The 26,402-nt window shown below is 47.4% G+C and overlaps 1 protein-coding gene across 8 annotated transcripts in view; it reads right to left on the bottom strand.

The window, feature by feature from the left end:
* Window positions 1-25,215, bottom strand: part of LOC110503435 (protein CASP-like) — a 158,008-nt gene extending 132,793 nt beyond the window's left edge. For 7 of the 8 annotated variants that reach the window (XR_016491437.1, XM_036962149.2, XM_036962151.2 and 4 more), the window contains exon 1: window positions 25,077-25,215. Coding sequence is in view for 7 of the 8 variants with exons in the window: in XM_036962149.2 (XP_036818044.1) it covers window positions 25,077-25,139 (63 nt within the window). In the remaining variant the exon portion in view is untranslated. The remainder of the gene's footprint in view (window positions 1-25,076) is intronic. The other variant, XM_036962155.2, reaches the window with a different exon arrangement.
* Between the last annotated feature and the right edge of the window lie 1,187 nt (window positions 25,216-26,402).

The following is a 26,402-nucleotide window of genomic DNA, read 5'->3' as shown; positions in this document are numbered from 1 at the left end:
TCTGGGTCCCCTGTAGTTCAGATAGTCTATTAATGCTCTATCCTCAATCATAACGCTCATCACCGAGAAGGATTAGAGCATAAAAAAAGTAAGCCGACCTCAGTTGAGAGAATAACAAGCTAAACTAAACTAACTAGGCTACACCGTGGAGGTAGTCAGTCACACAACGATCAACAGATGAAGTTTGTCATATTTACAGAAAGCAGTATATATGAAGGAAATGCTCTCATGAGAAACACAACAGACACAAAGAAAGTAATTCACTTTTCAAAATCAGTGTGTTGACCCCCCCCCCCCCCCCCCTGTCATCTCGCTCATGAAACATTATTCTGACTGTCCTCCTCTCCCAGATCCCCACATCTGGATTTAATCAGCGAGGACCCTGGGAGTTCAGCTATAGCTCTATTAATAACCCTGAGAGGCTAAACTCAGGGTCGGCCAACAGTCCCCCTCTCTCTACCACACATAGGCAGGGTTAAGGCGTCCGCATGCTTCCCAGCCAAAACACTTGGTTAGAATTCATGCATATACAGTATTATAATGACATTTTGTGAAGTTGTTCGTTTTGGTCTTCGGGGAGTTTTATTTGGGGAGGGGGGCTGTTCAGGAACACCTAACAATTTGTGGAAAGTCGAAGTTCGGAGCTGAAGCCTACGCCCCTTCGCCGGTGATTGGTCAACAGTAGGGATTTTTCAAGTCTTTGCTGTCATTTAACCAGACTCATTTTCATGTACATTTTTCCCATTGAAAAATACTGCACCAAACATCTTAGTTAGATTTTTTTTTTAATTGCCCGACTCAATACTAGTCATGCAGTAGGACACCGCTACGGTAACGGGTCGATAGCGACAATAATTGATAACCTTGAAGACATTTAAAGTGACGCATCAGAAGCGTCTGTACCTTTTCAGACAGTAGAATTCTGCTCCTGTATAGAATATCCTGTATTGTTTCCCTGACAACCATAAACGTTGCTGATTGATGTGTTCTGTTGCTTTTCTACTGTTTAAAAAAAACATGGTAGGTGTTCTTTCATTATATTTAATAAACTTCAAAAGCACTTTTCTTAGGAGTGAGTGGTCTGCCCGCAAGCAGGTCGAGATCATTTAATTGACAGTTCTGGTTGCCTAGTGACGGACGCTAGTTCCGCTTGTTCCTTTAGAAACGAGCTAATGTCCGTTCAGTGGCGTCTCCAGAGGTTTCTCCAGAGGTTTCGTCGCGGCATTTAAAACGCCGTAGTGTACCTTTTCAGACAACAAACACGCCGTAGCCGAGGCGCCTTCAAGGCCTCCACAGAGGTATGATGACATACCGTTTTTTTCCGATGTGATCACATCGGAAAAAAACGTACGCATCAATGACAGATTTCTTACGTTAATTCTAATTATTTTGAGGAAGTGTATACTCTAACACCTGCTTATTAGAGGAGGTTATGGTTTATTGTTTGTGTATTTATTATTTAACTAGGCAAGTCAGTTAAGAACGAATTCTTATTTACAACGACAGCATCCAGGGGTTAACCGCATTGTTCAGAAACACAGATTTTTACCTTGTCAGCTCGGGGATTCGATCCAGCAACTTTTCAGTTACTGGCCCAACGCTCTAACCACTAGACTACCTGCTGGTTACTGGACCAGCGCTCTAACCACTAGGCTACCTGCTGGTTACTGGACCAGCGCTCTAACCACTAGACTACCTGCTGGTTACAACGCTCTAACCACTAGGCTACCTGCTGGTTACAACGCTCTAACCACTAGGCTACCTGCTGGTTACAACGCTCTAACCACTAGGCTACCTGCTGGTTACAACGCTCTAACCACTAGGCTACCTGCTGGTTACAACGCTCTAACCACTAGGCTACCTGCTGGTTACTGGCCCAACGCTCTAACCACTAGGCTACCTGCTGGTTACTGGACCAACGCTCTAACCACTAGACTACCTGCTGGTTACTGGACCAACGCTCTAACCACTAGGCTACCTGCTGGTTACTGGTCCAACGCTCTAACCACTAGGCTACCTGCTGGTTACTGGACCAACGCTCTAACCACTTGGCTACCTGCTGGTTACTGGCCCAACGCTCTAACCACTAGGCTACCTGCTGGTTACTGGTCCAACGCTCTAACCACTAGGCTACCTGCTGGTTACTGGACCAACGCTCTAACCACTAGGCTACCTGCTGGTTACTGGACCAACGCTCTAACCACTAGGCTACCTGCTGGTTACTGGTCCAACGCTCTAACCACTAGGCTACCTGCTAGTTACTAGTCCAACACTCTAACCACTAGGCTACCTGCTGGTTACTGGTCCAACGCTCTAACCACTAGGCTACCTGCTGGTTACTGGACCAACGCTCTAACCACTAGGCTACCTGCTGGTTACTGGCCCAACACTCTAACCACTTGGCTACCTGCTGGTTACTGGTCCAACGCTCTAACCACTAGGCTACCTGCTGGTTACTGGTCCAACGCTCTAACCACTTGGCTACCTGCTGGTTACTGGTCCAACGCTCTAACCACTAGGCTACCTGCTGGTTACTGGCCCAACGCTCTAACCACTAGGCTACCTGCTGGTTACTGGCCCAACGCTCTAACCACTAGGCTACCTGCTGGTTACTGGCCCAACGCTCTAACCACTAGGCTACCTGCCACCCCTCTAACCACTAGGCTACCTGCCACCCCTCTAACCACTAAGCTACCTGCTGGTTACTTGCCCAAAGCTCTAACCACTAGGCTACCTGCCGCCCCTGGAGTTCATCAGTTCAACACTCTACACTAGCCTGTTATTACCTTAGTTCAACACTCTACACTAGCCTGTTATTACATTACTTCAACACTCTACACTAGCCTGTTATTACATTAGGTCAACACTCTACACTAGCCTGTTATTACAGGGGTTCAACACTCTACACTAGCCTGTTATTACATTAGTTCAACACTCTACACTAGCCTGTTATTACAGGGGTTCAACACTCTACACTAGCCTGTTATTACATTAGTTCAACACTCTACACTAGCCTGTTATTACATTAGTTCAACACTCTACACTAGCCTGTTATTACATTAGTTCAACACTCTACACTAGCCTGTTATTACATTAGTTCAACACTCTACACTAGCCTGTTATTACAGGGGTTCAACACTCAACACTAGCCTGTTATTACATTAGTTCAACACTCTACACTAGCCTGTTAATACATTAGTTCAACACTCTACACTAGCCTGTTATTACATTAGTTCAACACTCTACACTAGCCTGTTATTACATTAGTTCAACACTCTACACTAGCCTGTTAATACATTAGTTCAACACTCTACACTAGCCTGTTAATACATTAGTTCAACACTCTACACTAGCCTGTTATTACATTAGGTCAACACTCTACACTAGCCTGTTATTACAGGGGTTCAACACTCAACACTAGCCTGTTATTACATTAGTTCAACACTCTACACTAGCCTGTTATTACAGGGGTTCAACACTCAACACTAGCCTGTTATTACATTAGGTCAACACTCTACACTAGCCTGTTGCTACAGTTGTTAAAGTTCAAAGCCAAGATCACTGAGACTGGGCATCATCTGTTTTTCCCTAAAAGTCAGGTTCACGGCTGGGTCAATGGGTCAAATGACCTATGACCCCAGTTTAAGTATAACAGCTACTGAGTTCAAAGGTCAAAGCACTGTCTGGGGGGGGGGGGGGGGGGGGGAGATCAGTAAAGCAAACGTCGGCATTGAACGACAACATAGATCACCCCGAGACAAGCAGAGAGCAAAGCCAGTAACAGCATACAGAGCTGACCTCGGCAGGCCTGTACTCTACTCTGCTACGTGTGCCGTGATGACAAGCTTCCTGCGTTCACCTATTGTGTGCCTACGGCGGTTTCAGGCATAAAACAGTTTATTTATAAAACAAACTGACTGCATGTTCACTTTGCATGGGCAGCGTTCCAGAGGGGGGTTAATCCATATGCAAAGTGGGAAGTTAATAGTCAAATGAAGGTTAATATCGGCCACCGGAATCTTCTAGCACAGACAGGTGATACACTTGGACGTTTTAACCTAACTGCCAATGGTAAGATACATATCAGTATGCAAGCTAAGCTAAGCTAAGCACACACACCTACACACACACACACACACACACACACACACACACACACAGTTGAATAATCATAATTGGATTGGAGCAGGTTTTCTGCTGAACCCCAGTGGTTAGTGTGCATGTTATCTTTAGATGCCTGACAGAGGCAGCCCTGTGATCTTCTCAGGGTTGGCAGCCCTGTGATCTTCTCAGGGTTGGTAGCCTGTGACCCCCTCAGGGTTGGCAGCCTGTGACCCCCTCAGGGTTGGCAGCCTGTGACCCCCTCAGGGTTGGCAGCCGGAGTGTTTCCGGATGTGAAACACGCGGAAGCCGTAAGACGAGGGTCTGACTTCGATACCGACACCAGGTTTGGTAACACACTACCTCGATACCAAAAACAATACCACCAAAGATAAAGGGAGTATTATTATCCAAAGTCACAGAATGGCAGTTGGTCCAGACAGATCAACTCAGCTACTGCGCTGTTCAACCGTCGGCCATCTTTAGAGTTTAATATCATGAACATTTGAAGAAGGTGTGTGTACGTTGTTTTAAGACATCCATCTATGCATTAATTGAATCAAATTATACAAAATCAGTTTGCCTTTGTTTTTACTAATCAAACTACAAAACAACAAAATGGTAATGACTTATTTGAATGGTAAATCTATATTGATGAACTGGGTAAATTCAGGTCTATTCACAATACAGGTGAATGCATATTATTCAATAGGAGTTATTGAGACTACTTTTAAGCTGATATCATGCGGCTACAGATGACAAACAATCCCTTCCATATGGTACTGATTTTATTGGCAACTACTAAGATAATATTTTATTGTACTGACTAACAACATTTTCATAGAAGAAGCATTTTATTTTCTAAAAGTGTGCACCGTCTCTTTAAAAATGAATGACATTTGCAGAGGCAGAATGTGGCTGTGGAACCAGAAGGGAGGCAAAGAAAGACAAAGAAGTTCATTCGTTTTTGGCGGTGAGGGAAACAAAATTAATTAATAACATTTTTTTGGAGAGAATCAGCTTTGAAATCAGCATATTTTGCGTTACGGTCTGCATATTATCACAAACAAAAGCAATAAAGGTAGTGAATTCATCTGTAAGCTAGCAAGGAACGTTAGTCTACAATTAAAGCTGGAAACTACCGGTATCTTCATCCATTGTAAAGTGTTTTAGCCTGTAGGAACATTGTTTTGCGAACAGTAAAAGAACAGGTTCAACATTTCCTCATGCCATGTTGCATTATTCAAGTGTGTGTTAACTTGTGTGCAGCCTGAGTGGAGACAGGGGAGCTAATGCAGCCCAGACAGGGAACGAGTAAATGGAGACGTCTTTTCACTCTGTAATGGGGCTGCGCTAATATACAGACGTTTAGGTATACCATGCTACACCACTTAAGACATCTAAATAATGACCTCCTTGAACCTATGAAACATTTAGAGCCCCTGTGGACTGGACACGGAGAAAACAGCCCCCTCTTTAAAAAAGCAAATCAATAAACCCTAACTGCTAAACAGACTGGCCCCTTCTTTACAACAGGGCTTAGTTCAGGGTCCTGGTGGGAAAAGGCTGTTAGCCTTCACTGAACTGAACTATTCAGGGGCTGGGGATGGGAAGTGGGAATATTATGGGGAGAGAGGAGAGGGAGGAGAGAGGAGAGAGGAGAGGGAGGAGAGAGAGGGGGGAGAGGGGGGAGAGAGAGGAGAGAGTGGAGAGGATAGAGGAGAGAGAGACGAGAGAGAGACGAGAGGAGAGAGACGAGAGAGAGGAGAGGAACGAGAGAGACGAGAGAGGAGAGAGAGGAGAGAGAGGAGAGAGGGGAGAGAGGAGAGGGAGGAGAGAGGAGAGGAGAGAGAGACGAGAGAGACGAGAGAGGAGAGAGAGGAGAGAGGAGAGGAGAGAGGGGAGAGAGGGGAGGGAGGAGAGAGGAGAGGAGAGAGAGAGAGAGAGAGGATAGGAGGGAGAGGAGGGAGAGGATAGGAGGGAGAGGAGAGGAGAGAGAGGAGAGGGGAGAGAGACGAGAGAGAGGAGAGAGGAGCGAGAGGAGAGAGAGGAGAGAGGGAGCCTGAGAGGAAGAGAGAATATCAATGTGTGAGAGGGGAGAGAGAGTATATACATTAATTCAATCCCTGGACTTTCAACCAAGCACCGATATCAGAATTCAATATAATAAATTCAATACTTGTAGTCAATAAGGCCAGGGAGACCCAAGTTTCCTGGGCTCGTCTATAGCAGTGTTCTCCACAAGTACAGAGTAGCCAGCCAAATAGAAAAAGTAGCCAGCCAAGCGCCTCCGGGTTCGAAATGTTTTGCCAAAGGAGCTCTAAAGCAGAAGGACACTGCTAACTAACCCTTTCATAGAGGAACAATACTGCTAACTAACCCTTTCATAGAGGAACGATACTGCTAACTATCCCTTTCATAGAGGAACGATACTGCTAACTAACCCTTTCATAGAGGAACGATACTGCTAACTAACCCTTTCATAGAGGAACAATACTGCTAACTAACCCTTTCATAGAGGAACGATACTGCTAACTAACCCTTTCATAGAGGAACGATACTGCTAACTAACCCTTTCATAGAGGAACGATACTGCTAACTAACCCTTTCATAGAGGAACGATACTGCTAACTAACCCTTTCATAGAGGAACGATACTGCTAACTAACCCTTTATAGAGGAACGATACTGCTAACTAACCCTTTATAGAGGAACGATACTGCTAACTAACCCTTTCAAAGCAAAACAATACTAGTAACTAACCCTTTCATAGCAGAAGGACACTGGTAACTAACCCCTCATAGCAGGACACTGGTAACTAACCCCTCATAGCAGAAGGACACTGGTAACTAACCCCTCATAGCAGAAGGACACTGGTAACTAACCCCTCATAGCAGAAGGACACTGGTAACTAACCCCCCATAGCAGAAGGACACTGGTAAATAACCCCTCATAGCAGAAGGACACTGGTAAATAACCCCTCATAGCAGAAGGACACTGGTAACTAACCCCTCATAGCAGAGGACACTGGTAACCAACCCCTCATAGCCGGACACTGGTAACTAACCCCTCATAGCAGAAGGACACTGGTAACTAACCCCTCATAGCAGAAGGACACTGGTAACTAACCCCTCATAGCAGAAGGACACTGGTAACTAACCCCTCATAGCAGGACACTGGTAACTAACCCCTCATAGCAGAAGGACACTGGTAAATAACCCCTCATAGCAGAAGGACACTGGTAACTAACCCCTCATAGCAGGACACTGGTAACTAACCCCTCATAGCAGAAGGACACTGGTAACTAACCCCTCATAGCAGAAGGACACTGGTAACTAACCCCTCATAGCAGGACACTGGTAACTAACCCCTCATAGCAGAAGGACACTGGTAAATAACCCCTCATAGCAGAAGGACACTGGTAACTAACCCCTCATAGCAGAGGACACTGGTAACCAACCCCTCATAGCAGGACACTGGTAACTAACCCCTCATAGCAGGACACTGGTAACTAACCCCTCATAGCCGAAGGACACTGGTAACCAACCCCTCATAGCAGGACACTGGTAACTAACCCCTCATAGCCGAACGATACTGGAAACATCTGCCCAGTGTGAGAGGCCTGATCTGTCCATCCCAGGACCCCTGTCTGCCCAGTGTGAGAGGCCTGATCTGTCCATCCCAGGACCCTTGTCTGCCCAGTGTGAGAGGCCTGATCTGTCCATCCCAGGACCCCTGTCTGCCCAGTGTGAGAGGCCTGATCTGTCCATCCCAGGACCCCTGTCTGCCCAGTGTGAGAGGCCTGATGTGTCCATCCCAGGACCCCTGTCTGCCCAGTGTGAGAGGCCTGATGTGTCCACCAAATGATGTCTCGCCATTATTCCTGATGAGTGTTCACGTTGATCAATATTTCGGCTTTGCTGGCCTATTGTAAACGATTGAATAGAATGTCAGATCAATACATACAACCCTGTACATATTGTCATTTATAAACGCTAATGAAGAGGCATTATTACATTGTCCAGGTCCAGTTATGGTACGCTGTTTTCGTGTACACTCCTTTATGTCTCAGGCTTTACTAATTCTGATATACTGTACCAGTGAAGTGTAATCTGTCTTTATTTCTTTAGTTTACCTGTATTTAACTAGTCAAGTCAGTTAATTAAGAACAAGTTCTTATTTACAATGAGGGCCTACCGGGGAACAGTGGGGATAACTGCCTTGTTCAGGGGCAGAATGACAGATTTGTACCTTGTCAGCTCGAAGGATTCGATCTAGCAACCTTTCGGTTTCTGGTCCAACACTCTAACCACTAGGCTACCTGCCTCCTCTACACTCTAACCACTAGGCTACCTGCCTCCTCTACACTCTAACCACTAGGCTACCTGCCTCCTCTACACTCTAACCACTAGGCTACCTGCCTCCTCTACACTCTAACCACTAGGCTACCTGCCTCCTCTACACTCTAACCACTAGGCTACCTGCCGTCCCTACACTCTAACCACTAGGCTACCTGCCTCCTCTACACCCTAACCACTAGGCTACCTGCCTCCTCTACACTCTAACCACTAGGCTACCTGCCTCCTCTACACTCTAACCACTAGGCTACCTGCCTCCTCTACACTCTAACCACTAGGCTACCTGCCTCCTCTACACTCTAACCACTAGGCTACCTGCCGCCTCTACACTCTAACCACTAGGCTACCTGCCTCCTCTACACTCTAACCACTAGGCTACCTGCCTCCTCTACACTCTAACCACTAGGCTACCTGCCTCCTCTACACTCTAACCACTAGGCTACCCTGCCTCCTCTACACTCTAACCCCTAGGCTACCTGCCTCCTCTACACTCTAACCACTAGGCTACCTGCCTCCTCTACACTCTAACCACTAGGCTACCTACCTCCTCTACACTCTAACCACTAGGCTACCTGCCTCCTCTACACTCTAACCACTAGGCTACCTGCCTCCTCTACACTCTAACCACTAGGCTACCTGCCTCCTCTACACTCTAACCACTAGGCTACCTGCCTCCTCTACACTCTAACCACTAGGCTACCTGCCGTCCCTACACTCTAACCACTAGGCTACCCTACCACCTCTACACTCTAACCACTAGGCTACCTGCCACCTCTACACTCTAACCACTAGGCTACCCTGCCGCCTCTACACTCTAACCACTAGGCTACCCTGCCGCCTCTACACCCCAACCACTTGGCTAAATGCCTCCGCTACACTCTAACCACTAGGCTACCTGCCTCCTCTACACTCTAACCACTAGGCTACCTGCCTCCTCTACACTCTAACCACTAGGCTACCTGCCGTCCCTACACTCTAACCACTAGGCTACCCTGCCACCTCTACACTCTAACCACTAGGCTACCTGCCACCTCTACACTCTAACCACTAGGCTACCCTGCCGCCTCTACACTCTAACCACTAGGCTACCCTGCCGCCTCTACACCCCAACCACTTGGCTAAATGCCTCCTCTACACCCTAACCACTAGGCTACCTGCCTCCTCTACACTCTAACCACTAGGCTACCTGCCTCCTCTACACTCTAACCACTAGGCTACCTGCCTCCTCTACACTCTAACCACTAGGCTACCTGCCTCCTCTACACTCTAACCACTAGGCTACCTGCCTCCTCTACACTCTAACCACTAGGCTACCTGCCTCCTCTACACTCTAACCACTAGGCTACCTGCCTCCTCTACACTCTAACCACTAGGCTACCTGCCTCCTCTACACTCTAACCACTAGGCTACCTGCCTCCTCTACACTCTAACCACTAGGCTACCTGCCTCCTCTACACTCTAACCACTAGGCTACCTGCCTCCTCTACACTCTAACCACTAGGCTACCCTGCCTCCTCTACACTCTAACCACTAGGCTACCCTGCCACCTCTACACTCTAACCACTAGGCTACCTGCCTCCTCTACACCCCAACCACTTGGCTAAATGCCTCCGCTACACTCTAACCACTAGGCTACCTGCCTCCTCTACACTCTAACCACTAGGCTACCCTGCCACCTCTACACTCTAACCACTAGGCTACCTGCCACCTCTACACTCTAACCACTAGGCTACCCTGCCGCCTCTACACTCTAACCACTAGGCTACCCTGCCGCCTCTACACCCCAACCACTTGGCTAAATGCCTCCTCTACACCCTAACCACTAGGCTACCTGCCTCCTCTACACTCTAACCACTAGGCTACCTGCCTCCTCTACACTCTAACCACTAGGCTACCTGCCTCCTCTACACTCTAACCACTAGGCTACCTGCCTCCTCTACACTCTAACCACTAGGCTACCTGCCTCCTCTACACTCTAACCACTAGGCTACCTGCCTCCTCTACACTCTAACCACTAGGCTACCTGCCTCCTCTACACTCTAACCACTAGGCTACCTGCCTCCTCTACACTCTAACCACTAGGCTACCTGCCTCCTCTACACTCTAACCACTAGGCTACCTGCCTCCTCTACACTCTAACCACTAGGCTACCTGCCTCCTCTACACTCTAACCACTAGGCTACCTGCCTCCTCTACACTCTAACCACTAGGCTACCTGCCTCCTCTACACTCTAACCACTAGGCTACCTGCCTCCTCTACACTCTAACCACTAGGCTACCTGCCTCCTCTACACTCTAACCACTAGGCTACCTGCCTCCTCTACACTCTAACCACTAGGCTACCTGCCTCCTCTACACTCTAACCACTAGGCTACCTGCCTCCTCTACACTCTAACCACTAGGCTACCTGCCGCCTCTACACTCTAACCACTAGGCTACCCTGCCGCCTCTACACTCTAACCACTAGGCTACCCTGCCGCCTCTACACCCCAACCACTTGGCTAAATGCCTCCGCTACACTCTAACCACTAGGCTACCTGCCTCCTCTACACTCTAACCACTAGGCTACCTGCCTCCTCTACACTCTAACCACTAGGCTACCCTGCCACCTCTACACTCTAACCACTAGGCTACCCTGCCACCTCTACACTCTAACCACTAGGCTACCTGCCACCTCTACACTCTAACCACTAGGCTACCCTGCCGCCTCTACACTCTAACCACTAGGCTACCCTGCCACCTCTACACTCTAACCACTAGGCTACCCTGCCACCTCTACACTCTAACCACTAGGCTACCTGCCACCTCTACACTCTAACCACTAGGCTACCTGCCACCTCTACACTCTAACCACTAGGCTACCCTGCCGCCTCTACACTCTAACCACTAGGCTACCCTGCCGCCTCTACACTCTAACCACTAGGCTACCTGCCACCTCTACACTCTAACCACTAGGCTACCTGCCACCGCTAAATATAATTCTGTAATTAGATACAAAACAATAGAAAGTGGTTGTGTATCAGTGGTGTATCGCTGCTGTCTGTCTGATATCCAGTCCATGACCAGCTCTGTTGACCATGAGAGCATTTTGAGGACAAAATGTGATGAGGCATACTATTTAGGCTTAGAATGACATGTGGCCCATTTTTTACCTTGTCATCAGTGACATGTGATCCATTGTTTACCTTGTTACCTGGCAACTACCATAAGGGTGTTTCAAAGAGCTGTCAGTCAAGGTGAACTCATGAATATAATCTCCCTGCCCACTCAGCCTGTACTTTCAGGCTTCCTGATAGAGATGAGAGAAAAAATGAGCACATTTCTTCAATTCTGAGCATTTTAATAGTGTAGGCTGGGATAACCGTGCAGGACCTTCTAACATTTAATTGAGAAGGTTTTTGGGAAAGCCTTTCATACCTACCAGAACACTGTTTTCATTAGCATCATCGCTAACGGCTACGCAAAGTGGTAGTCACACGCACTGCACACACACACACACACACACGTGCGCGCACACACACACACACGCGCACGTGTTCTCGTTGCCTCTTCAGGAAGATGCAGGAAATACGAGTCCCTGATGCATTCTGTTATTTCTTATGATAAACTTGTTGATTCCCTGCTGAGGTCAATACATTCCATTTTAATGCCTGGATTCCTTGAGGGCCCTAACGACCATATTTGGACCAGAATGAGTCTCTCCACGACCTATTGTTCCTGCAGCGATGATTCACCATCTTCATCAAATGTTTTCAGAATAATCTCCAAAAAGCATCGGGGCCAATATCAGTAGCTTATGCAAATTAAGGAACCAAATGACCGGCTCCCTCACCGATGCGGTTCGGCTACACTGACTAACGAGATGAGAGTGACTCCAACATCACTGTCTGGCGAGGCCCTGACGTTCTAGGAAAGGAAACCTGGGACTCAAGTTAATGTCTAGCGAGGCCCTGACTTTCTAAGAAAGGCAACCTGGGACTCAAGTTAATGTCTAGCGAGGCCCTGACGTCCTGGGAAAGGACACCTGGGACTCCAACGTCACTGTCTGGCGAGGCCCTGACGTTCTAGGAAAGGACACCTGGGACTCCAACGTCCCTGTCTAGCGAGGCCCTGACGTCCTAGGACAGGAAACCTGGGACTCCAACGTCACTGTCTAGCGAGGCCCTGACGTCCTAGGACAGGACACCTGGGACTCCAACGTCACTGTCTGGCGAGGCCCTGACGTTCTAGGAAAGGACACCTGGGACTCCAACGTCCCTGTCTAGCGAGGCCCTGACGTCCTAGGACAGGAAACCTGGGACTCCAACGTCACTGTCTAGCGAGGCCCTGACGTTCTAGGAAAGGACACCTGGGACTCCAACGTCCCTGTCTAGCGAGGCCCTGACGTCCTAGGACAGGAAACCTGGGACTCCAACGTCACTGTCTGGCGAGGCCCTGCCGTCCTGGGAAAGGAAACCTGGGAAATCCTTTGGTTTACTGCCCTGATGTGAAACTATGGACATATAACCACATGGTAATGATTAACGAATAGCAAAGGGATATAGGAGAGACTTTATTCAGTCGGTTTGACACCTTTTTTTATAAAACTAGTCAACACTTCCTGTTCGGTCACCAATCAACACACAGTAAATAGTCTACTATTCGCCACGTCTCGATGGTTGACTTTAGTAGGCCCATGAAGTACGCAAAACAAAATAAGAGGATTGACTCATTGTTACCACTTACATTACAAGGGATTACAAAATTCACGAGCATCACTCTCTCTCCCTCCAATGTGTAAAGAAATTAGACTGCAACCAGAGATCTGTGTGTAATGACAAGATGCTCATGTCGCCACCCTAACAATGGGAGTCGTTGTCCCAAACGCGGGAAGGTAGGTGACAAGCTAAGGTCCCATTGAAACACATTAGGTTTATTTTGAAACCTCTTGTTTCACCTCGTCCTCTCTGCTGCGTTTCCCTATCGGCGCTCGCTTTGTGACTAACAGGAATCTATCGTATCAATAAAACACATTAGGTTTATTTTGGACATATTTTGGTGAAAGTGAAACCTCTTGCTTCACCTCGTCCTCTCTGCTGCGTTTCCCTATCGGCGCTCGCTTTGTGACTAACAGGAGTCTATCGTATCAATAGCTTGCTAGAAGCAGCATATCATTCATTGTAGCAGGAGAGGGCTTGACGGACTAGCGAATCGAAACTTTTAGATGAAAAGTAGCCTTGTTAACATGAAGTGGAGATATAGCCAGCTGAAAATGTCTGTAACACACTGATTAGCCGACAGGCGGAACTAATGGAAAACACTGGGTCCAGTTACTGGGTCCAGACATAGTGTCAGCAGCCAGTCAGTTTCTGGGTCCAGACATAGTGTCATCAGCCAGTCAGTTACTGGGTCCAGACATAGTGTCAGCAGCCAGTCAGTTACTGGGTCCAGACATAGTGTCATCAGCCAGTCAGTTACTGGGTCCAGACATAGTGTCATCAGCTAGTCAGTTACTGGGTCCAGACATAGTGTCATCAGCCAGTCAGTTACTGGGTCCAGACATAGTGTCATCAGCCAGTCAGTTACTGGGTCCAGACATAGTGTCATCAGCCAGTCAGTCAGTTACTGGGTCCAGACATAGTGTCATCAGCCAGTCAGTTACTGGGTCCAGACATAGTGTCATCAGCCAGTTAGTTACTGGGTCCAGACATAGTGTCATCAGCCAGTCAGTTACTGGGTCCAGACATAGTGTCATCAGCCAGTCAGCCAGTTACTGGGTCCAGACATAGTGTCATCAGTCAGTCAGTTACTGGGTCCAGACATAGTGTCATCAGCCAGTCAGTCAGTTACTGGGTCCAGACATAGTGTCATCAGCCAGTCAGTCAGTTACTGGGTCCAGACATAGTGTCATCAGCCAGCCAGTCAGTTACTGGGTCCAGACATAGTGTCATCAGCCAGCCAGCCAGTTACTGGGTCCAGACATAGTGTCGTCAGCCAGTAGGTCAGTTACTGGGTCCAGGCATAGTGTCATCAGCCAGCCAGTCAGTTACTGGGTCCAGACATAGTGTCATCAGCCAGTCAGTTACTGGGTCCAGACATAGTGTCGTCAGCCAGTCAGTCAGTTACTGGGTCCAGACATAGTGTCATCAGCCAGTCAGTCAGTTACTGGGTCCAGACATATTGTCATCAGCCAGTCAGTCAGTTACTGGGTCCAGATATAGTGTCATCAGTCAGCCAGCCAGTTACTGGGTCCAGACATAGTGTCGTCAGCCAGTAGGTCAGTTACTGGGTCCAGGCATAGTGTCATCAGCCAGCCAGTCAGTTACTGGGTCCAGACATAGTGTCATCAGCCAGTCAGTTACTGGGTCCAGACATAGTGTCGTCAGCCAGTCAGTCAGTTACTGGGTCCAGACATAGTGTCATCAGCCAGTCAGTCAGTTACTGGGTCCAGACATATTGTCATCAGCCAGTCAGTCAGTTACTGGGTCCAGATATAGTGTCATCAGTCAGTCAGTCAGTTACTGGGTCCAGACATAGTGTCATCAGTTACTGGGTCCAGACATAGTGTCATCAGTTACTGGGTCCAGACATAGTGTCATCAGTTACTGGGTCCAAACATAGTGTAGTCAGCCAGTCAGTCAGTTACTGGGTCCAGACATAGTGTCATCAGCCAGCCAGTCAGTTACTGGGTCCAGACATAGTGTCATCAGCCAGTCAGTTACTGGGTCCAGACATAGTGTCATCAGTTACTGGGTCCAGACATAGTGTCATCAGCCAGTCAGTTACTGGGTCCAGACATAGTGTCATCAGTTACTGGGTCCAGACATAGTGTCATCAGTCAGTCAGTTACTGGGTCCAGACATAGTGTCATCAACCAGTCAGTCAGTTACTGGGTCCAGACATAGTGTCATCAGTCAGTCAGTTACTGGGTCCAGACATAGTGTCATCAGTTACTGGGTCCAGACATAGTGTCATCAGTCAGTCAGTTACTGGGTCCAGACATAGTGTCATCAGCCAGTCAGTCACAATTACTGGGTCCAGACATAGTGTCATCAGCCAGCCAGTCAGTTACTGGGTCCAGGCATAGTGTCATCAGCCAGCCAGTCAGTTACTGGGTCCAGACATAGTGTCATCAGCCAGTCAGTTACTGGGTCCAGACATAGTGTCGTCAGCCAGTCAGTCAGTTACTGGGTCCAGACATAGTGTCATCAGCCAGTCAGTCAGTTACTGGGTCCAGACATAGTGTCATCAGTTACTGGGTCCAGACATAGTGTCATATGCCAGTCAGTTACTGGGTCCGGACATAGTGTCATCAGCCAGTCAGTTACTGGGTCCAGACATAGTGCCTTCAGTCAGCCAGTCAGTTACTGGGTCCAGACATAGTGTCTTCAGTCAGCCAGTCAGTTACTGGGTCCAGACATAGTGTTGTCAGCCAGTCAGTTACTGGGTCCAGACATAGTGTCATCAGCCAGTCAGTTACTGGGTCCAGACATAGTGTCATCAGTCAGTTAGTTACTCGGTCCAGACATAGTGTCATCAGCCAGTCAGTTACTGGGTCCAGACATAGTGTCATCAGCCAGTCAGTTACTGGGTCCAGACATAGTGTCATCAGCCAGTCAGTTACTGGGTCCAGACATAGTGTCATCAGCCAGTCAGTTACTGGGTCCAAACATCTCTACGTATCAACACCCTCTCACCAGTCTGAGTCCAGACCTCCACCTCATAAATGAACACTGTTACTCCTGCAGACAACATCAGACCAGCCGCTGAGAGAAGGTGTTAATACAACTGTTTCACCTCCTAACTTCTCTACAGTAGACCTGTACCATCAAATACAGCTATATTAATACTAACTTCTGTCATGACGTTGTCCTCTTTGGGTACAGCGAGCACCATCCCCCTCTCTCTCTCCTACACTCAGGCTGCTGTGGTCAGAGAGGTCATAAATTCCTGGAGGAGAATCCTGCCTCAGGGCCAGACAGTATAGAGAGAGAGTGAGTTTTCATAGAGAGAACAAATGAATTTCTTCCATCTCACAGAACTGGAGGTCTGAACAACATTTATGTTCCGGAGAAGGTATAAAAGATCAGTGAAGAATCCAGCTACGAACTGGTCCATTTGGTACAATTTTGTGAAACTCATGAGAGACAATACATTACCATAACCCTGTTTATACAATAGCCTCAGTTATGAGGCTTTACATCTAATTGTTGTATAACATGAATGAGTAAAGATGATACTATTTGTGAAATGATGTGATGCTTTGTAATGATGTTGATGTGAGAGAATTGTATTTCTGTTTAATGTTTCACTAAGCCATTGGCACGCCCCCCAGGAGCACAGACAGGACCTGGCGTCATGGGAACAGCCCTTTTCTATGTTCCGAATAAAAACCCCCACCTGGGTTTTCTATCACCAGACCGAGCTTGCCTCAATTACGAGGGGGGCTAAGGGTTGAGACGAGACCAGTACCTCTATCACAGAGGGAAATAAGGGTTTGAGTAGATTGCTGAGTCTTTTAACCATCCCACGTGGTTAAACTCTTAGACCTATCGATACCGACAGAATAAGAACAAGTCTTTGATATTAATTACTAGTCTGCAGCCATTCATTTCTTTATAACCATATCTACTTTGTGTGTTTGTGTTATGCATTTCTGTGAGACTTAGTTAGTAAATAAATGATTTTAAGACAATTGATGTACGACGTTTGGAATGAGACTAACATGAGGTAAAGAAGAATTCATTAATCAGAAGACTATTGATCAGATATGAAATCAGAGCACTAAGTGATAAGATGTTAAAATATCTGAAAGTTATATTAGGAAAATTATAACTTTGTAATCTGAATATTTTCATTGGTGCCCCGACTTCCTGGTTAATTACAGTTACATGATTACATATTTTAATCACGTAATAATAATTACAGATAATTTTTGATAAAGATTCATCTTCAGTTTAATGATGCCAAAGACACGACCCTTCTCTAGTCTCTTCAGTAGGTAGACCTGTACCATCAGATACAGCTATATTAATACTAACGTGGAGGCTGGGCCTGTACCTGAATCAGAATTGAGTTTGGTTCAGATTTCAATGAACCCTAATAAATGTTTTATTTAACCTTCAACTAGGAAGGCCGGTTTGTGATACAGCCTGGAATCGAACCGGGGTGTCTGTAGTGACGCCTCCAGCACTGAGATGCAGTGCCTTAGACCGCTGCGCCCCTCAGGAGCACTACTGTATAGGCCTACTGTACAGACTAAATACACTACATGACCAAAAGTATGTGGACACCTGCTCGTTGAACATCTCATTCCAAAATCATGGGCATTAATATGGAGTTGGTCCCCCCTTTGCTGCTATAACAGCCCCCACTCTTCTGGGAAGGCTTTCCACTAGATGTTGGGCGATTAGGCCTGGCTCGCAGTCGGCATTCCAATTCATCCCAAAGGAGTTCAATGTGGTTGAGGTCAGGGCTCAGGGCAGGCCAGTCAAGTTCTTCCACACCGATCTCAACAAACCATTTCTATATGGACATTGTTTTGTGCACGGGGGGCATTGTCATGGTGAAACAGGAAAGGGCCTTCCCCAAACTGTTGTTACAAAGTTGGAAGCACAGAAAAGTCTAGAATGTCCTTGTATTCTGTAGTGTTAAAGAGTTTCCCTTAACTTCAATGTGACCAACTGACTTGTTGGAAAGGTGGCATCCTATGACGGTGCCACGCTGAAAATCACTGAGCTCTTCAGTAAGGCCATTCTACAGAAAATCTTTTGTCTATTGAGATTGCAAGGTTTTGTGCTCGATGTCAGCAACAGGTGTGGCTGAAATAGCTGAATTCACATACTTTTGACCACGTAGTGTATGAATTAGGCAAATTTTATGAGTAGGACACTTTTAAGAAGGTAGAAGGAAATCAATTCATGTTGTTCTATCTATCTCCACTCTGTCTGACTCTGAGGCATCTCCACTCTGTCCGACTCTGAGGCACCTCCACTCTGTCCGACTCTGAGGCACCTCCACTCTGTCCGACTCCGAGGCATCTCCACTCTGTCCGACTTAGAGGCATCTCCACTCTGTCCGACTCTGAGGCATCTCCACTCTATCCGACTCTGAGGCACCTCCACTCTGTCCGACTCCGAGGCATCTCCACTCTGTCCGACTCCGAGGCATCTCCACTCTGTCTGACTCTGAGGCATCTCCACTCTGTCCGACTCTGAGGCATCTCCACTCTGTTCCACTCCGAGGCATCTCCACTCTGTCTGACTCTGAGGCATCTCCACTCTGTCTGACTCTGAGGCACCTCCACTCTGTCCGACTCTGAGGCATCTCCACTCTGTCCGACTCTGAGGCATCTCCACTCTGTCCGACTCTGAGGCACCTCCACTCTGTCCGACTCTGAGGCATCTCCACTCTGTCCGACTCTGAGGCATCTCCACTCTGTCCGACTCTGAGGCATCTCCACTCTGTCCGACTCTGAGGCATCTCCACTCTGTCCGACTCTGAGGCATCTCCACTCTGTCCGACTCTGAGGCATCTCCACTCTGTCCGACTCTGAGGCATCTCCACTCTGTCCGACTCTGAGGCATCTCCACTCTGTCCGACTCTGAGGCATCTCCACTCTGTCCGACTCTGAGGCATCTCCACTCTGTCCGACTCTGAGGCATCTCCACTCTGTCCGACTCTGAGGCATCTCCACTCTGTCCGACTCTGAGGCATCTCCACTCTGTCCGACTCTGAGGCATCTCCACTCTGTCCGACTCTGAGGCATCTCCACTCTGTCCGATTCTGAGGCATCTCCACTCTGTCCGACTCTGAGGCACCTCCACTCTGTCCGACTCTGAGGCACCTCCACTCTGTCCGACTCTGAGGCACCTCCACTCTGTCCGACTCTGAGGCATCTCCACTCTGTCCGACTCTGAGGCATCTCCACTCTGTCCGACTCTGAGGCATCTCCACTCTGTCTGACTCTGAGGCATCTCAGGAAGAAAAGCCTCGTAAAGAAACTCAACTGTAGCGGACTGTTATAATGGTCGTTAAAACCTTCTCCGTCCGCGTTCATTGCCACCCTCTATTTTCCAGTGAGATCTCGCTAAAAGAAATGCAGGCGTTGTAACACTGTCATTTAGAGTCTAAACCTGGGAAAGAAAGAAACGAACAGCTCAAAGCTCTCTCTAACCCTAACCTGGGGAGCCAGAGACAGACTAACAGCTCTCTCTAACCATAACCTGGGGAGCCGGAGAGACTAACAGCTCAAAGCTCTCTCTAACCCTAACCTGGGGAGCCAGACAGACTAACAGCTCTCTCTAACCCTAACCTGGGGAGCCAGAGAGACTAACTAACAGCTCTCTCTAACCCTAACCTGGGGAGCCAGAGACAGACTAACAGCTCTCTCTAACCCTAACCTGGGGAGCCAGAGACTAACTAACAGCTCTCTCTAACCCTAACCTGGGGAGCCAGAGAGACTAACTAACAGCTCTCTCTAACCCTAACCTGGGGAGCCAGAGACAGACTAACAGCTCTCTCTAACCCTAACCTGGGGAGCCAGAGACTAACTAACAGCTCTCTCTAACCCTAACCTGGGGAGCCAGAGAGACTAACTAACAGCTCTCTCTAACCCTAACCTGGGGAGCCAGAGACAGACTAACAGCTCTCTCTAACCATAACCTGGGGAGCCAGAGAGACTAACTAACAGCTCTCTCTAACCCTAACCTGGGGAGCCAGAGACAGACTAACAGCTCTCTCTAACCCTAACCTGGGGAGCCAGAGACAGACTAACAGCTCTCTCTAACCATAACCTGGGGAGCCAGAGAGACAGACTAACAGCTCTCTCTAACCCTAACCTGGGGAGCCAGAGAGACAGACTAACAGCTCTCTCTAACCCTAACCTGGGGAGCCAGAGAGACTAACTAACAGCTCTCTCTAACCCTAACCTGGGGAGCCAGAGAGACTAACTAACAGCTCTCTCTAACCCTAACCTGGGGAGCCAGAGACAGACTAACAGCTCTCTCTAACCCTAACCTGGGGAGCCAGAGACTAACTAACAGCTCTCTCTAACCCTAACCTGGGGAGCCAGAGAGACTAACTAACAGCTCTCTCTAACCCTAACCTGGGGAGCCAGAGACTAACTAACAGCTCTCTCTAACCCTAACCTGGGGAGCCAGAGAGACTAACTAACAGCTCTCTCTAACCCTAACCTGGGGAGCCAGAGACAGACTAACAGCTCTCTCTAACCATAACCTGGGGAGCCAGAGAGACTAACTAACAGCTCTCTCTAACCCTAACCTGGGGAGCCAGAGACTAACAGCTCTCTCTAACCCTAACCTGGGGAGCCAGAGAGACTAACTAACAGCTCTCTCTAACCCTAACCTGGGGAGCCAGAGACAGACTAACAGCTCTCTCTAACCATAACCTGGGGAGCCAGAGACAGACTAACAGCTCTCTCTAACCCTAACCTGGGGAGCCAGAGACAGACTAACAGCTCTCTCTAACCCTAACCTGGGGAGCCAAAGAGACTAACTAACAGCTCAAAGCTCTCTCTAACCCTAACCTGGGGAGCCAGAGAGACTAACTAACAGCTCAAAGCTCTCTCTAACCCTAACCTGGGGAGCCAGAGAGACTAACTAACAGCTCAAAGCTCTCTCTAACCCTAACCTGTGGAGCCAGAGACACTAACTAACAGCTCTCTCTAACCCTAACCTGGGGAGCCAGAGACAGACTAACAGCTCTCTCTAACCCTAACCTGGGGAGCCGGAGAGACTAACAGCTCAAAGCTCCCTCTAACCCTAACCTGGGGAGCCAGAGAGACTAACAGCTCTCTCTAACCCTAACCTGGGGAGCCAGAGAGACTAACTAACAGCTCTCTCTAACCCTAACCTGGGGAGCCAGAGAGACTAACTAACAGCTCTCTCTAACACTAACCTGGGGAGCCAGAGAGACTAACAGCTCTCTCTAACCCTAACCAGGGGAGCCAGAGAGACTAACAGCTCTCTCTAACCCTAACCTGGGGAGCCAGAGAGACTAACAGCTCTCTCTAACCCTAACCTGGGGAGCCGGAGAGACTAACAGCTCAAAGCTCTCTAACCCTAACCTGGGGAGCCAGAGAGACTAACAGCTCTCTCTAACCCTAACCTGGGGAGCCAGAGAGACTAACAGCTCTCTCTAACCCTAACCTGGGGAGCCAGAGAGACTAACTAACAGCTCAAAGCTCTCTTTGTCCAGTAGCTGTTTCTCATTGAGGAAATAAAAGAGTCACAGATCAAATGGGGGTTTAATGGCTATGAAACAGGCAGGCTGTTATTTAAGCCCTGGGCAAACGCATCAACTATTGACGTCTGTTCGGTTGTGTTGCTGTTACAGAATTTATGACAAAACACACACCTAATGTAATGCCGCAGCATACAGGAGAGTCTGTAAGTTGGAAAATGTTGTATTTAAAAAATAATAATTAAAAACAGCTTTTCCCTGCAATCTAGAGGCATAATCATTATGCAAATAATGGTCTATTTGTATGACATTTTAAAGGGCACTTCTTCAGCCGTCTATTCTCCTGACGGGTGGGTCTATTTTTCTTCTCTAAAGAAATCAAATAGGATTCTCTGAATCTCTGCTAAAAACCTGGGTGAAAGACTTAAAAGGAAAACAAGTTGTGTTCAGTACATTTAGTTATTGCTTGTTTTTGTTATCTACCAACCTAGAGTCTGCCACTTCAGATACTTAAGATGGCTGCTATAATAGCCTGATGGATAGCCTGAAATGGCTTCTGGGTAGCTAGTGGGAGTTGGGAACCTAACTAGGCTAGCTAAAGCCAACTTCAGAAAATTGCTAGGCATCTAATAGTAATAAGATTATTAAACAGGACAAATATGAGGGGGTCAGGTGCCCATGTGCCCCCTGTGGGCATGACGCCTCTGGCAGAATCCACCACTATAAGCACCAGCTTCTGGTCAGAGAGGGAGGGAGGGAGGGAGGCAGCTACAAAGTTTGCAAACAACTGACAAGCCTGAGGACAGACAGACAGACGGACTGTTCTGAGAACACACAGCTCTGGCTGGTTCTAACCTCCAGACAGACAGACAGACAGACTGTTCTGAGAACACACAGCTCTGGCTGGTTCTAACCTCCAGACAGACAGACAGACAGACTGTTCTGAGAACACACAGCTCTGGCTGGTTCTAACCTCCAGACAGACAGACAGACAGACTGTTCTGAGAACACACAGCTCTGGCTGGTTCTAACCTCCAGACAGACAGACAGGCCGTGTTGATCAGAGATTCTTCTTGGAAGGCAGTACAGTGGGAGCAGGCAGCACAGTGGGAGCAGGCAGCACAGTGGGAGCAGGCAGCCCAGTGGGTGCAGGCAGCCCAGTGGGAGCAGGCAGCCCAGTGGGAGCAGGCAGCACAGTGGGAGCAGGCAGCCCAGTGGGAGCAGGCAGCCCAGTGGGAGCAGGCAGCCCAGTGGGAGCAGGCAGCCCAGTGGGAGCAGGCAGCACAGTGGGAACAGGCAGCCCAGTGGGAGCAGGCAGCACAGTGGGAGCAGGCAGCCCAGTGGGAGCAGGCAGCCCAGTGGGAGCAGGCAGCACAGTGGGAGCAGGCAGCACAGTGGGAGCAGGCAGCCCAGTGGGAGCAGGCAGCCCAGTGGGAGCAGGCAGCACAGTGGGAGCAGGCAGCACAGTGGGAGCAGGCAGCACAGTGGGAACAGGCAGCACAGTGGGAACAGGCAGCACAGTGGGAGCAGGCAGCACAGTGGGAACAGGCAGCACAGTGGGAGCAGGCAGCACAGTGGGAGCAGGCAGCACAGTGGGAACAGGCAGCACAGTGGGAGGGCCAGTAAATAAGATGTCATCAATAATAGCCAGTGAATGTTCTGAGAGAACACAGCTCCATCTGGTTCTAACCTCCAGACAGGCTGGTTCATATCATCCAGATAAGTCTACTGGTCTCTGCTCCGCACACACCCAGATTCACTGTCCTGACTAACAGCTTCTGATGGGCCTTTGCCATAATTACCCAGGGCCTTATCACAAACTTATGAGATGCATATTTCATGTCCTGGCTGTGCAGTGCACTGCGCTGTACGAAGAAAAAAAACAGATCCTAGACAAAATGTAGACACTCCACTTCAAAGAGGAGGGGGGGAAAAAAGAGGAGTGAGGGAGGGTGCACATTACTGAAATCATTTCATCTGTAGATGAATCACAGGCTCAGAAAGGATCAAATACATTTTGATAAATGAAGATGAGACATGATTATAAGGTATGAGTGAAGCATAGTCCGTATATGACCAAGCACATTTAGACTACAACCCTTATTGAACGTGATAAGTATATGTCTCACCATTTTTCCCTCTACTATAAAATCGGCTGTTTTTTCACCACCTCCTAAAATGGTACATTTCCACCTACAGCCAAATTGAGAACCTACCGGACTAAAAATAATGAAATGTTATGCCACAAATATAACGTTGATTGCTAGTAAGCAGGCCAAAATGTGGCACTTGTCTGTCTGGCATACAAAGACAATTTCCTACACTAATGTTTTCGTGTTGGTTAAAAGTGTAATATAATACAAGATGAGAAGAGCGCTTAAAGGGGTTAGCCAGCTGCTGTGCTGTTTCCACTCATGCTACCACTTCTGGGATTCGACAACAACACAGGCTATCTTTAGCTGTTAACTAACCTAACTAACTAGTTGTTTTGCTATCAAATCAAATCGTTCACATACACATGGTTAGCAGATGTTATTGCGAGTGTAGTGAAATGCTTGTGCTTCTAGTTCCCGACAGTGCAGTAATATCTAACAATTCCGCAACAAATACCTAATACACACAACTCTAAAGGGATGGAATAAGAATATATAAATATATGGATGAGTGATGACCGAGCGGCATAGGCAAGATGCAATAGATGGTATAAAATACAGTATATACATATGGGATGAGTAATGCAAGATATGTAAACATTATTAAAGTGACTAGTGTTCCATTTATTAAAGTCGCCAATGATTTCAAGTCTGTATGTAGGCAGCAGTCTCTCTGTGTGTTAGTGGTGATGGCTGTTTGAACACGTTCATCACTAAAAATGCAGCGAATGTGTTCAAATCCATTGGGCTAGAAAGTTACTGTCAAACTCAAACGTGTCTGATCTGACAGCCGGGGAGGTCATCACTGATCACAGCGTTATCGCCTCATAGACGCTCTTCATGGGGTTTTATTTCTCTCTCCAAAGACCAACAAACGCAAGCTACAGACCAAGCTAACAAGCAGTTAGCTGGCTGGCTACTTCATGCAACAACAACAACAACACACAAAAAAAGTTGACATGGAGACATGTGTGTATTTCTGGGGGATATTATGGTCTGTTCCGGAACTCAGCATTGTGGGTTTTATGCGGTAACGACGTGACCCCCACGCCGTCACCAGGGCGCGAGTCGATCGATGGGAATTGAACAAAGAGGATCAATTTCCGATCAGCGAGAAAACCACTTTGATCAATACGAGAAGAGGTCTGTCTCACTACGAGCGGATCGAAATACCGACAGAAAAGCCATTTCGAAACTAAAACATATCCAATGCAGCGATCTTAGCAAAATAAATATTGAAATGGTACAAAGCAACTGAAATGAGGGAAGAAAAAAAAACTGACCTGCAGTTGTTGTAAATCAAAGCGCTTCCAATATTGAAACATTGATCCAGCATTGGCCGCCATCTTGAGGCATATTGAGACGGAATGAGAAGCTGACAGAGAGAGCGAGGGTTGGAGTTCAGGGGATACCGACAAAACACGGAGCGGAGTTCTCAAACAGTCCCTTCGCTTTATTGAACGGGAACCTACTCTTTTGAATACTGCCAAAGAGTAGAGTGGGTGCTGACAATTTTCTAGATGTTAAAATAAGGACTGGAGTTCTATATGAGATATATATATATATATATATTGTTTGGTTTTCACTCAGAAAACACACGTGTACATGTCTTACTTACTTACATCATTGTTTTTTATATATTTGAATGACAACTTTTAACCATTTATCCAAAGATTTTTTACATTTGTCATAACTTTACTTTAGGGTGTGCTTATCATTACAATTAGTAATAGCAGTGCACACACCAATTTAGGACCCATTGACAGTCGTAATCATTCACATTTGAAACATTGCGTTGTTAACTTAAAAGTCCAGTCCACTCCCCCCCCCCCCCCCCCCCCCCCCCCCCCCCTCTATGTTTTGTATTATATTGTTGATGAAACTAACACTGTAAAAGTGTGAGAGAAAAGAATGGATCAGTCTTATTTCCTGATAGTTGCTGCTTGAACACACAATCTACACAGGACCTTCTATTCAGCAGCTTTCGCATGGGTGGAGTTGGTGACATCACCAGGCGGTAAATGAGTTAATAGACCAATAACAAAGGGAAATAAACCTCTCTGCCAATAACAGCTAGTTTTCAGTTTCCCCACACGGGACCACTCCCAGACAGTCCTAACAAAATTATTGCAGTGAGAAATATGCTGCTTTCAATACAACTGCAAACTCTGAAAAAAAAAAAAACAACAACTAGGTCAAATCATGATGCCAGTGATCCTCTAGTCGGAAAGTCTGAAATCTAGAAAGATTCCAGAGTTTTCGATATGGAATGACGATTTAGCTAAAAAATAGCAACAAAAAAACGATTTTTGTTTCTTTTTGACCATTTTTATGTACAACTATTACAGTAAGGTACTTAATTGTTTTTTTATTTTTTTATTTCACTTTTATTTAACCAGGTAGGCTAGTTGAGAACACCTTTATTTAACCAGGTAGGCTAGTTGAGAACAAGTTCTCATTTGCAACTGCGACCTGGCCAAGATAAAGCATAGCAGTGTGAACAGACAACACAGAGTTACACATGGAGTAAACAATAAACAAGTCAATAACACAGTAGAAAAAAGGAGAGTCTATATACATTGTGTGCAAAAGGCATGAGGAGGTAGGCG

This window comes from Oncorhynchus mykiss, chromosome 24, assembly GCF_057628025.1.
Source record: "Oncorhynchus mykiss isolate SJ-2025 chromosome 24, ASM5762802v1, whole genome shotgun sequence".
Lineage (NCBI taxonomy): Eukaryota > Metazoa > Chordata > Actinopteri > Salmoniformes > Salmonidae > Oncorhynchus > Oncorhynchus mykiss.
The sequence above is the reverse complement of the archived record's forward strand: the minus strand, read 5'-3'. Positions and strand labels throughout refer to the sequence as shown.